The sequence below is a fragment of the Brassica napus genome, chromosome A8 (assembly GCF_020379485.1).
Source record: "Brassica napus cultivar Da-Ae chromosome A8, Da-Ae, whole genome shotgun sequence".
In the NCBI taxonomy this organism is placed as follows: Eukaryota; Viridiplantae; Streptophyta; class Magnoliopsida; order Brassicales; family Brassicaceae; genus Brassica; species Brassica napus.
This window is the reverse complement of record NC_063441.1, coordinates 16688065-16702522: the sequence shown is the minus strand read 5'-3', so window position 1 is coordinate 16702522 and position 14458 is coordinate 16688065. Positions and strand designations below refer to the sequence as shown.

Here is a 14458-nt window from a genome sequence, read left to right as displayed (position 1 = left end):
ATAGCAAATAAAGAAGCATAATCCATGATTTGACAAACGCCCACAATTATAGTATAAACTAAAAGGAAAAGAATAGAAAAGTATGAAGACACGAAAAGCAACATGTCTGGTTGGCCGTAGAGCCGCGGAGGTGGCAAAAAAGGATAGACAATCCTTCTATCATCATGTTTTAATACGTTATTTTTCATATTGTTATATTTTTCTTGTTGATTTTCTTCTTCGTTTATTCTTATGTACTCTATTAGTCATGTGTTCCTCCTTTTCATGAATAATATATATAAATTATTCTGTTAGTTTGATATTGACTTTACTTATAGAGCGGCAAACTCATGTTTTTCAATTAGTATCGTTACTAATTTTAAAATTTAGCAAACTGCTTTTATATAACCTTTTCACTGTTTTACTAATATATCCTGATAGTATTCAATTTTTAAATAAAATATTTTTACTGTCGTCGAATAAAAAATTATAGAAAAAGGAAAAGAGCCAAAATTTTCAAATCAGTTGAACAAAACTTAAATACATCATATCCGATTTACCATTTCAATCAGATAATTTTGTTGTTATTAAATAAACATTTATAGAAAAAGGAAAAGAGCCAAATAAAATCATATCAAATCTTTTCAAACCAAGTTAAATCGATACCAAAACTGGTCCTAATACCAAAATTCTGCATGCATATATATACCTAAATGTGCAAGCAACGTAATTATTTTAAAGCTTATCGGCTCTTTCATAAAAACTTATGTGAGAAAAAAGTAATGAATAATGATTAAATTGATTGTAAAATGTTTCATCTCTCTTCATTCAACTGATATTCTACGCTATGGTGATTGAATGAACAAACAAAAAAAAACTAATATACTAGGCTACTATAATTTATTTTGAACTCAATTATACAAATAAGGCACATACGATTTTTAAATTGTTGGGTTGTAATATATTCACTCTGTCTCTAAAAAGATAAATGTTTTAAAATAAAAATTATTTTTTAAATGCATGTATAAAGTTTTATATGAGATTTTTATTAGTTAATATTGGTAAATCGCAAACTTCACAAAGATTAATTGTACTTTTTCAAACACTATTGTTTTAGAATTACAGGAAATTTATAAATACAAAAAAAATATAAGTTTATTAAAATTTATAATATGTTATTATTATGTGTAAAAAAATACAAACATACATCTTTCAAAAACAAAGAAGTATATATTTAGTAAAAAGGGTAAGCCACTGTAGTGGATTAGTGACTATGATTCGAAAGAGTAATATACATTTAGGGAAAATAATAACTCGATGTTTCATGTCTTTTTTCACTACTCAAAAACAAACATATAATACATTTAGGGAAAATACAAACATACATCTTTCAAAAACAAAGAAGTATACATTTTTGATCGTGAATCAAAAGATTTGCAAAGGCAAGCCATGATGCAAGCTTTGTCTACTAAATATATATAGTTTTACACTACTAAAGGTCTTTGTTTGCATGAGTGTGCGTATATGTGTGTATGGTTGAAAGCAAGTTAAAAGAGAGAGAGAGAGGTAAGATAAAAAGATGATTTTTCTTTTCTCTTTTGATTCGGCATAGTAAAGTTGGTGCGTCAACCACGCGTTAGTGGTCGGGTGGTACATGGCGTTTTAGCATCTCTAATAAGCTGAGTTTAAATATGTTACTACTCAATTTACTTTAACGTGTAGTCACGCAGATATATGATCATATTTTGGATTCTATTTAAATACTCAAAAAGAAGATTCATCCATAGACTGCATATCTTCTTAAAGATTAATATGTTTTTCGGTCCGGAATTCTCTCAGATTAAACAAAAAAAAAAAGTTGGTATGTCTCTTCGCATCTTCGTCCTTCTAGTCTCTTATCATCACCAAGTCTTCCCATTTTGTTAGGTATCACAATCTTTCCTTCGTTTTTATAAATAGGCCCCCTGATATATAATATATACGAACTTTATGTTTTTGTTTTGCTTACTCATGAAATTGTCATTAAAAATATATATAAGCATTACATAGTGGAAATTTGAACTATATCTGAATGTTTTAGTTAGCACGATTATTTTCTGCGTCATTTTCATAAATCTAATATGTCTTCAAATTGTTTGATATTTTACAGATAATCTTCATGTTATTTGTCAAATAAATATTTGTAATCAAACTATTGGTGTATATAACCACTACAAATTTTCGTTTTGATTGATGGTGGTTATAGACTTATAGTTAGATTCTTAGATAGTTTTAGCTTTTTTTTAATATATGTTAAATTAATTTAGAGCAAAAAAATTGTTTATACAATAGTTGTGACTTAACCAAGTCGTTTCGGTCTAGTGGTAAAGGAGCTACGGTTGGAGTTTCTACAATGAATTCGATTTCTCTTGGCCACCCATTGATTCCTTAAGTGGCACGAAAATCCAGATTTCTATGGATCTCGTATTGATTAGTCATTAGGACTAAAAAACTTTTAAGATCACACCACAATTATCAAAAAAGAAACAATAGTTGTGACTGATACTGAACTTTTTTAAAATAAAAAGATTGAACAGATAGAGATCGGTGGTTGAGATGGTTATGGTGAAGCGCACCATGAACAATAGCACCTTTGTATGGGTTCCTTTTCATCTCTCAGAACGAAGAGATTATGTTGTGTACCATCATATCAACGTTGTGAACAGTAGCCAGAGCCGGCTCAACACTGTTAGAGATCCTAGGGCAAAAAAAAAAAATTTATCCTTTAAAGTTTATGTACATATAATGTTTAAAATATTTTTTAAAGTTCAATCAGTAATATTTTTTTATATTTTGTAATGAAAATAAAACTATACACATATCAAATAATTTTGAGCCCTTTTCAATTTTATTTATTATATTTATAATTTTTTTTATATATAAAAATATAGATTTTTTTAAAAAAAATTGGCTATTTAATTATTATTATATGGGGGACACGGACTAGCGGAGGCATAACAAGGGTTACAATTTATTTGTTTAAATTTCATCAAATTTGAAAAGGAAAATACAAGTAAAATTTTTTATCATATAGGTCCTTTGACCACCCTAATTACACGCTAGCTTCACCACTGGTTGGGAGTAATTTGAGCTGCTGGTATAAAGGGTGACTTGAAAAGTTTAGCGGATAAAGAAGAGAAGGACACTATCTTGAGCCTTATCAACCAATATTTGTAGAATCTTATTCCATTTTGTCGTTTATTCCATGCCCATTAACTTTCGACAAAGGTTACATTGGAAAAATAGGTGATCTAGTGTCTCTAATGAAGCGTTGCCTAGAATACAAGAAGCATCTGTCTGAGTATTCTAACTCTTCATCTTGGTTACTGTAGACAAAATTCTATTTTATCATCAATCCAATCACCACTCATGTTTTTTTTTCTTTTTCACTATCATAAATTGTATTTCAGACAAGAACATCATATTTGGGGTAGCTTGCGTGAACCATACTCCCTTGTACCACCGGACTGGTTGGTTGCTTTCGCGAGTAAGCTACCATGTATGTTTTGTTTTAAATTTTAGGCTTAAATAAGCTGCCATTTAGAGATTGTTTTACGTTTATCTAATGTTAAATTTTTTTGTAAAAAAAAGGAAGGGGGTAAAAAGACAAAGCCCATTAGGTAAAACAATATATGCATAATGAACTAGTTTCATCCCCTTGTTGCTGTTTGGAATCATAGTCTGTATGCGGACGTTTATATTTTAATAGAAAGTCTCCCGTGTTGGAAAAAAAAAAACTAGCTAGTATTCTAGCACGTAACATGAACGGAAGCCATTCCAATAGAAACACAGTACAGTTTTGTCCTTTCGCAACCCGAGATTTATAAGATAAATGGGTCCGTCTTAGCAAAAAATATATATCTTGGTCCTTACTCTTGACGCTGATTTTCACATCGATTATCTTTTGGTGCCCATTGTCTTCTTCACATTAATTGTCACTATCACGCTATTATTACTTTAGGATATTGGGGCATAAAATACAAACTGAAAATGGTATTATGATATTATCATATACCGAGTTATTTAGGAAAACAAACTTTTTGTTTTTGCAATGTTTAAAAAGCAATTCTGTCAATTCTGTAAAAGGCTTTTAAAATGGCCTCAACTCGTCAATTCTGTAAAAGGCTTTTAAAATGGCCTCAACTCGTCAATTCTGTAAAAGGCCCATAATCTTTCAAATTTTCAAACAGTTGTAAATAGGCCTCTAACTGCATAATGTAAGACCCAGCACCTAATGGGTCTTTACATAATTACATATTCGAAATCGCAGGGGTAAGACTTCTTTTACTTTTACAGTTTTACCATTTTTAATAAACTGTATAAAATTATAAATTAATAAATATTATAAATTAATAAATTTCATCGGCCTGGAATTAGATAGATGGAAAATATAACACAAATCGATAAAATAATAAAATAATAATTTAATAAAATATATTAATATATATTATTTTTTATAAAATAAAAAATATTATTATTTGTTTTATATTCACAATGAAATCTATTTCTACTTTCTTAACACTTTAAAATATTTTGAAAAATTTAATAAAATTATATTTACAAACACATTTAAATTTTATGTTACATATTTTATATACACCAAATAATATAGTAAAATAATTTGAAAGATGAGTTTATAAAATTTAATCAATATATAAACTGCAAAGTTAAATATTTTTATGTATATATATATATATATATATTCTAAATGTAAAAATCTAAAAAGAACTTTTTATACATCAATAAAATAATATTGTCTTGGTATTATTAATTTATAGAGTTTTTAATGTATGAGAGTATTGTGTAAGACTACGTAAAAATGTCGTTTTACCATTTGATAAAATCGCATATTTTACATCACACATACATACATGTTTAGTAAAATATTTGAAAACGATCAGGAAACATAAGTCTTTTATCATGAATTCACGATACATATGCATAAAGGATATTAGTCTATATATTTGAAAACACAAATACTTATGTGTTGGAGAAAGCTTCTACAAAGACAAGAATTTTTCGGCCTTTGTTTTTGAATTATTTAATCCAACTTTGAATCCTCATGCCATGCCAATGTTGTTGGATAATATGTTTTTTTGTCAACATTTATATCACTAAACTTTCGATCAAAATACAACAAGAGCATGATTAAAGTTCGCTAAAATATAACGGAGAGAAGAGAGTTGCAAGGTAGAATGCCTGGGATCTCATTCTGTTCCAACCTTGATCACATGGAAGAGATAAGGATTGACAAGTCCAAAAAAACTTGGAGGCTCTTGAAATCTGCATTAGCTGCCATTTGAATTGCTTCCTTGAGTGCCAAAGCTTCAGCTATCAAGACTGAGCCAACAAAGGTTCTACTCGCTGAACCTTTACAATTGTTTGATCTTTTAAACGAAGAATACAACCCAAACCACCATTCTTAGTAAAATCATTCCAAGCACCATCAACCTAAAGATTGCTTATTGAGTGCATATCCCTTTTCTACAACATGATTTCAAGTTCACCTTACAACAATATATGCAGAATTATTATGATTTGGTACATACAACGTAGTTAAAAGAACTATATATATATTATCAGCAGAATTTACATTAATCAGACTTCAAATCCAGAGTTTAATATTAACCTAATACAAACTAACTTCAAATACTGAAATGATAAGGAACAACTGTAAACCAACAAAGCTTAAAGCTTTGAAAAAACATAGCGTCAGGTCCTCCAAGTTCAAAACATCAAAACATATACTATTCTACGAAGAGAAAACAAAGCCATTAGTCTCCAACACAAAAATGTAACTATGAAATTGTTGTCTATCTTATGTTCTTTACTACAAATGGTACTTAGATTTTGGTTCTAGGCATAACACTCAACATACTGAAAAACTTATAAAAAATACGCGAGTTAATGAAAAACAGATCATACTGCTATTACTTACTACCATTAACAAACCAAATGCGCAGTCTTATTGCTATAATGATTGTATTTTATAGTGAAAGAGTTGTATAAAATATATGCGGAATGGTTTGACATATATAACCACTAAACATTTTGTCAAATGCGCACTTATTTCATTTTTCAGTAAAAAAAACATTTTTTTTCATTTTAATACAAAACGAAAATATATTAAATGGATGGCACTGCTATCATGATTGTATTTTATAATACTGCATGATAACATATAGCTAGTAATTAACAGATCTATAAGAAGACTTAACATTCATATGTGATATTTTTCGGAAAAAAAAATTCATATGTGATAATAAAAAAAAATGTAAAATTCAAATACAACTTGAAGTTTTTTTCGTTTTTTACACCAAAAAAAAGTTTTTTCGTTTTCTTTTAATATACTTTGAGGTTGAAGACATGGAACAAATCCCGTGGAGCACTGGTCATGTGGTCCCCGGATGCGTCGATCAACACAAACATAACATATCAACACCAATAGAAATATACAAATACAAGGTTGGTCGAAAATATACAATAAATGGTGGAATATTTGCGGAAGCGACCAATCAGAAAATATTAGCAGATGTTCTCTGTTTCTTTTGCCATGTGAATCCCACCCACATGCACAACATTTGCAACTATCCCCGAGACATCCATCCTTTGTAATTTCTTTTCATTTCGCATCTTTGCACTATTTACCGGTTAGTAACTTAGTACTCCGTCGTGATTCGATTATATAATACTCTTTCCATTTCAAAATATATATATCTTACATTTTCAATGCGTAAATTTCAAAATACATAATGGTGTTCGTAAAAAAGTAGGTTAAAAATTATGGGGAATAATTGATAATGAAAAATAATACATTAGTAACTAAAATCTGATATGTTTTTTTTTTAAGTGTAAAACACCAAAAACATATATCTTTCTAAAATGGATGGAGTATCTATTATTAATGTCTTAGAACATCCACATTGACAAATATTCTTGAAAGAGTACCTAAGCAATATTTTAATAGTATTATCTAATAATGTAATTAAATTTTATTACAGAAGGAAATAACTTCAATCATGTGATGACGCATGATAAAAGTAGTCTCTTAGACCATCTCCAATGTATTTTGTTATTTTCACCTCTAAAATAGGGGAACTCTATAATAGAGGTGAGATATGCTCCAATGTATTCCCCTAAAATAGCAATTTCTAAAATATAGAGTAAAAAATAGAGGAATGCTATTTCTTCCTCTATAAATAGAGGAAAAAATAGAGATCTCTATTATAGAGGAAGAAATAGAGGTGGGTTGGAGCAATTTCACCTCTAAATGCTATTATAGAGGTGAAAATAGCAATGGGTTGGAGATGCTCTTAGCAAAAGCCAATAGTTTCTTCTCCTAAAGACGTCTCTGAATATTTCATCATCTCTCTCATCACTTTTTGATTTTTTTCATCATCTCTCTCATCACTTTTTGATTTTTTTAATTATTTTATTTGTAAAATACTGGGTAAGATATCCTTGCTAATGATGCTCTTAACACACACATTAGATTATACTCATAAAAAAACTCATTAATGCCTTAACACATACACACTAACAATGTAATAATTTCAGTTGGTGTCTTACTTGAGATTACTTCAAATTCCAAGAAATACTATCTTGACATTGTATTTTAATAGTCTAGACATAATTTTCTTATTAATACTTATTAATCTAAAACCAGCATAATAAGTTATTATTTATATTTTCAAATAGTTAAATCAAACACCAATGTATTTATGCATGTCAAATATTTTTCATCAAAATATATACTTATTATTGTGCTAAATTTCTCAAAACATTCATATCCTAGAAAGTTTAGAAAATATCTTTATTTTTATATTTTGCTTGACTAATATTTAATTATAAATTGTTTTATATCTTAATTTTTTTTTAATTTTATAATAAAATATTATTTTCAGATAGCAACACAATAATATATATATAAGAATTATCTTATTTTTAAAATATATTATTTGGTATTTTTATTACATTATTTTATAATCAGTTATTTAATATAATATAAAAAATTTAATATTATTAATATAAAATTCTTTTTGATTATATATAAAATTTATTAAGGATATTTTTAAATTAATAAATTAGTGAATCAGTTAGAAAATAATAATAAATCAATAAGTTAGCTAAAAGTCTAAAACCTGATAAGAATATGACAAATAAAAAAATGAAATTCGTTTTTAGTTATGTATAAGATTCATTAAGGGTATTTTTAAAATTAATAAATTAGTGACTCAGCTAAAAACTAATAATAAATTAATGATTTAGCTAAAACATAATAAAAACATGACAAATAAGCAAAAATAATTAAAATTATGGAGAATATGAAAAATCATCAAATTTACTTCTCAAATTAGTGAATCAGTTAGAAACTAATAATCAGTTAGTAACTAATAATAAATCAAAAAATTAGCTAAAAGTCTAAAACCTAATAAGAATATGACAAATAAGAAAAACTAACTAAATATTTAATATAACATATAATTTTAATATTATTAACATGAAATTCGGTTTTAATAATATATAAGATTCATTAAGGATATTTTTAAATTAATAAATTAATGATTTAGCTAAAACTAATAATAAATCAATGATTTAGCTAAAACCTAATAAAAATGATTAATAAACAAAATTATCTAAAATTATGGACAACAAGACAAATCAGCAAATTGACTCAATTGTTCCTTTCTTACTTTTAAAAAGAATCAACAATCTACTACTTAAGATTAACTCGATACATGAATAAAGATATCTCGCTCGCCACGTCTGTCTACGTGGCTGTGAGTCAATAAATGGGTTCATCTATTGAATTACAATGGTAGTTTTCGTTGACTTACGTAAAAGTCACTACAACGAAATCGATCACTTCTAAACCAAGAATTGAATATTGAATGCACTAATTTATCTTATTGTCAACTAGTAGAGTAATGAATAAATTCTCGTAGCTGTTCAAAAGGATAATAATGATTAACAATGTGAACATATTCTACTACTATAGTGCTCAGAAGTAGGTTCAAGTTAATTAAATAATAATAAACTAGATTTTGATCCGCGCTTTCTGTTGGATTATATTATAATAAAAAGTTTTATTATATTGAAAAACATATTTTTTAACAGCTATATAATCTACAAATTAGTTTATTTGAGATTTAATATGTACACTTTTACGTAAGTTTTTTTCGACATAAGAATTATATCCGGATCAAAAAAAACAAACCGAACCGACCCAAAATTATAGGTTTAGTTCAGGTCCAGAGAAGATAACATATTAGGTTTTTTTTTTGACCCGCAGGTCTTTGTTTGAGTTCGGGTCCTACCCTAGACCCGATCATAAATATGTGTTTATTAGGTATATTTAGATATTCCGAATATGTTTCCGGTATTGTGGATATTGTTTTTAAGTTTTTGGTTTACGATTAGAGTTTTGATTTCAGGTAAATTTTTCAAATTAAAAAAAAATTTGGGTATTTGGATAAAATTTTGGGTATTTTTCAGTTCATCGTGTCAGATTTTGAATAAGATTTTAAATTTTTAGGTATTTGAATTTTTTTGGCATTTGTTTGGAGTTTCAAATACTTTTCGTGTTTTGGATATTTTTCAGATTTTTCATATATTTCAAATTCTTTTAGGATCTTAAATACCCAAACAGATGTGGACCCATTACGTCCATATCAGGTCCAACAACCTTTTGATATAGATTTTTAACGTTATTGTACAAAAACATGGTTGATGAAATATTTTTCTAAGTAAAAGTATCATAAGATATAATAATAAGATCTGTAAAAAATATTTAAAATATTGTATGTTTAGAATGATTAATGTATTATCAGAAAAATAATAAATAGTTATACATAACTTCAACAACTTTTTTATATTAGATTTTTTAGAACTCTTTTCTTTTTAATAGTATTGATTCGTTTTAAGTGAAAAGTATTTAAAAGTATAATATCTAAAAAAATAATTTTCAAAATCTTGAATAATCAATACTGATATCGTGAAGTCAGGTTAGCTTTAGAACCAATGAATTTCTTCATTTTTGTGAAGGTAACATGAATATTCAGAAAAATCATTTTTAAATATGAAAATATTATCAAACTATAGACGGTTGAAAATTTAGTATATGATATGAGATTTTAGTGGGAAAGTTTATATATGATATGATTACTTTATTATAAACAAAAGAGGAAGTTAGAATGTACACATATATGTCTTGTAATTTATCTTGCTTTAAATCATATATTATATGATAAAAATAATAATATAAAACATTAGTTTCAATGCTTTTACGATTAAAAATCAAAATAATAAATATAGTAATAGTAATGATTAGGATTTAGGAGTGAGATTTAAATAAATAAAAGAACTGACTAAATTATTGTTAGAGAAATATATGGTAACATATTGTTAGTATAAATTTAAGGTAAACCAAAAAATAATGAGAAATGAAAGGGTCTAAACAACTTTTATAAGTAGATTTTTTTAGACTGCTTCCATTTTAATAGTATTGATGAGCGGATTTATTGGTCGGACCCAAATTACGGCTTCTCAACCAGAAATGTCGCCAGCAATTATTTAACACGTGACATGTTTTAGCGTAATACTGAAGCAATTTTTGACAATTTTGTTTTTCTTTTCAAATCTCACTAAACAAATTATACAAAAAGCTACACTGCATGAACTTTTCTCTATAAACTTTACCAAAATATAGAATTCTGATAAAAAGATACATCTGACGAATAAATCACTAAAAATAATGAAAACCAATCATATTTATTACACTTTTATTATAAAAATAAACCAGACTATCGTTCCTCGGGTTCACGGTCCTGAAATGATAGCCGTAAAACCCAATTAGAGACTTTCATCTTTGTTAAAGTCTTTAGCCTTTGATGCTCACTTTGACTTCTTGTAGTAGATGACGGTCCATCAACGAACATCTTCAATCTAATCAAAGCAACCTTTAGTGTTTCCTCGCTCATATTCGCGAAACAAACCCTAAACCAACCCGGTTCGTTGCAATGGCACGAAGAACCGGGAGAGATATTGAGCTTAACCTCGTAAACGATCTTTTTCCATAGCTCAATCTCGGCTTCAAACGTGTTAGATCTCAATAGGTGTCTCATGTCGACCCAGCAGAAGAGTCCAGCATTGCTCTTGAGACACTCGATACCTACAGCCTCTAGACCAGACACAAGCTTATCGTGTCGATTTTTGAGTCGGATTTGATTCTCTTTGAGGTAGTTCTTAGTGAAGTTTTTGTCGGATAATAATGCGGATAAGAGGTACTGTGTTTGAGAAGATATTAGACCGAAACTAGACATTTTTGTCGCTGCAGCCACAACAATATCATCGTTGGAGTAAATAACTCCAACGCGAAAACCAGGTAGGCCTAGATCTTTAGACAAACTGTAAACGATGTGGACACGTTTAGAAACATCGGTGTTTTCGAGTTTTTTTTCTTTGAGGACTTCCAATACGCTGATGAAACCAGTAGAAGTGAAAACAGTACCCGAGTAGATCTCGTCGCTTATCAAATGTATATTCTTACGTGACACGAAATCTAAGAGACGGTTTAGTTCGGTTCGGGTTGTTGTAGTACCCAACGGGTTAGATGGGTTGGTTATAAGGACTCCTTTAACTTTTAGGTTAAGCTTTTGCGCTTGCTTGTAGGCTTCTTCGAGTGCGGATTTGGTGATGCGGAATCCGTTTGCACTTGTGCATTGGATTGGTACAATCTCAACTCCGGTTCGCCATTTCAAATCCCTATCAAATCTGCAAATGATAAATGTAAATAGAAAAGGGTTTTAGTTAGCGTAAGTTTTCATGTTACTTGTGAAAAAAGCAATAATTTGACCCCAGAAAAGTGAACTAACCCTGGATAATATGGAGTAGGGAGCAAGAAAGCATCTCCAGGATCAGCGAGACAGAACATAAGAGTTTCGTTAGCCGAAGTAGCACCCGCGGTGAGGACAAGCTTTTTAGGATCAAAAGAAACTCGGTTTCCTCTATTTTCCGACATGAAATCCGCCATAGCCTGAAGAATAGTTATGACAAAAACAACCGATTTAGAAAATTTTGGTTTAATATGATAATAGTTAATAATATTTATCCGATCATTTTAAATACTTATATAATCCTACATTCTTGAAGGAAGGAAGGCCATGGTAATCTTGGAAGAGAGCTAGTTCCCGGAAAATAGATTGGCCTTCTCTTTCGAAGTTTGCTGCTTCAGGGTTCTTGGCAAGCCATGACTCAATAAGATCGAAAGATAACTGCAAGAGCGAACCAATCCATAAGATTTATAACATTTTGCTATACATTAATTGTCAAAATCTGTTTTATGATTAGTGTTAACTAGTTACCTGATTTTCTGCGAGACCCGTTTGGATAATGCCATCAGGGTTCTTGACCTCGTCGTAAGGGTTCTTCTCGTACTCTTCCCAGCCCAGGAAATACGAAGAATCTTGGCCATGAGTGTTGCAAGTAGCTTTTCTTGATAAAATACCCATTTTCTTTAGCTCTAGAGAGAGAGAAGGGGTAGGAGAATAAAGTGGAGAGAAAAAGTAGATATGGAAATGAAGATTTGAGAGAGAATGAAAAGAGGTGTTTTGATTGGATTGTGGCAGATGTTGTAGGTAAGCTACGATGGAGAGGGTCACTAGGCATGTGTGGATGTTTATATATAGTTTTCATGCTACGCCACGACAGAAATTTGACCAGTCAGATATTCAAATTTTCAACAATTTTTGTTTTAATGATTAATCAAGAGAATTAAAAGAATGTTAATCAATTCACGCGTTTCCATCCACCGTCCCTAATCACTCAAATAAGCTCAGCTTAAAGAGTTATTACCACGCTTACCACAACGGTTTATGTTATGCCTTTCTCTTCTAAAGGCCGTTTGTGCGTTTAAGTTATTTTACCGTTAAGAGTAAAATTATTTGGATAGTTAATAAAAAACCATGTAGAACAAAGAGAGAAACAGTAATGAGTAGCAATAGCGACAGGAAAATCAACTTGTAAAATGGGATATACCACATATTAAAATATATTGGCAACAAGTAGTACGAATAATTAAAAAAGGAATGTGAAATTGCCATTGTTGCATTTAGGAACTCTTTGGACCATGTTAATGTTGGTCCAGGCTGCTTCACAATCTATACATGTTGTGAACGTTGTCGGCTGTATTTTTTATATATCCTTTAATAGATATATTTATTTATGTAATCTAAATTGTAATCTAAATTATATTTTCAAATATATATCTACAAAATTTCACAATATTACAACTGGAAGGCTTGAAAAATACTGGAATTAAAATTAACATTCACGTTTAAGCTAGGTTCTAAGACTCATTAAAAGTGTTACTTACGAACAAAAACAAATCCTTACATCTTTAGATCTATATATATAATTAATTTATTTCCAAATTTGAGAATATAACAAAAGTATTAAAACAATAATTAAATAGAAAACTATTTCATTCTTTAGTTTCTAAATCAGGTGCTAAATTTTAACACAAATGAAAATTTAGAATATACATTATTTTTTGGTGCACGTTTTAGAATATACTAGTTTTTAATATATAGAAAGACATGAGGATATTCTCTACACATCGGATAGAGAGTTTCAACGCATGCGATTATGTTGATTGCATTACATAGTCTGTCTTATTTTCAAACTTGATAAAACCGAAGTAATATTTTATAACCAAATCAAAATATGATTGATGACCTATACAAACGAAATTAAAACATTTTAAAACCAATGGGAACAAGAACAAGATGAAATCTTTGAACGAATTATATAGTTAGTTCTATCGCCGGAAATGTGTCGGAACATACAAAGTTTAATTCAAGTTTTTCTTCTTCTTTTTGCATAATGATAACCACTAAATTAAATTTACAAATTATATTAATAATAAATGGATAAGTCTATTTTCGGAAACTAATATGGTTGGATATCGAACCAGTAATTAACTAACTGTTTTGAGGTGTGAAAATCGTAGTACTTTTTTACAAAGAAAAAAAAATTGAGAAAATTGTTTTTTTAGAGCAAAAAAATGGTAACTATGTCCCTTTATATTAATCTATATTACTTTATGTCCTATTAGACTAATTTTTTTCAAAATGCCAGTAATGCCCTTAAAATTATAATTTTTATTCTTTTTTCGTTTTTTTTTTATTTTTTTGTTCCTTTTTCGTTTTTTTTATTTTTTTTTTAAAAAAATCAATTTTTTTTTCAAAATATAAAAGTGAATATTCTCAAATATTTTGTTTCCATATTTTTAGGAACTGATTTTTTATCTGTAAAATACAACTAATATGTAGAAAACGGTTTCTACAGTTTTTTAGAATTATAGTGATGTTTAGATTTTGATTTCTACATGTTTTAGATTTATAGTAAATCTGTAGAAGTCGGTTTCTACGTGTTTTAGATT

The 14458-nt window shown here is 28.7% G+C and overlaps 1 protein-coding gene across 1 annotated transcript; it reads right to left on the bottom strand.

Moving 5' to 3' along the window:
• Nucleotides 1-10637: 10637 nt before the first annotated feature.
• On the bottom strand, nt 10638-13383 carry LOC106359937 (1-aminocyclopropane-1-carboxylate synthase 8-like). The gene is made up of 4 exons (XM_013799555.3): nt 12381-13383; nt 12159-12290; nt 11892-12052; nt 10638-11790 (listed from the first exon to the last, which is right to left on the bottom strand). The coding sequence occupies exons 1-4, from the start codon at nt 12525-12527 to the stop codon at nt 10821-10823; spliced, it is 1410 nt and encodes a 469-aa protein (XP_013655009.2). The 5' UTR covers nt 12528-13383; the 3' UTR covers nt 10638-10820.
• Nucleotides 13384-14458: the final 1075 nt, after the last annotated feature.

Coding starts and splice junctions, on each gene's coding strand:
- LOC106359937 (XM_013799555.3), bottom strand. CDS start 12,527: ATGGGTATTTTATCAAGAAAAGCTACTTGCAACACTCATGGCCAAGAT. Junction 12,291..12,380: donor CGGGTCTCGCAGAAAATCAG/GTAACTAGTTAA, acceptor TCGCTCTTGCAG/TTATCTTTCGATCTTATTGA. Junction 12,053..12,158: donor GCCTTCCTTCCTTCAAGAAT/GTAGGATTATAT, acceptor ACTATTCTTCAG/GCTATGGCGGATTTCATGTC.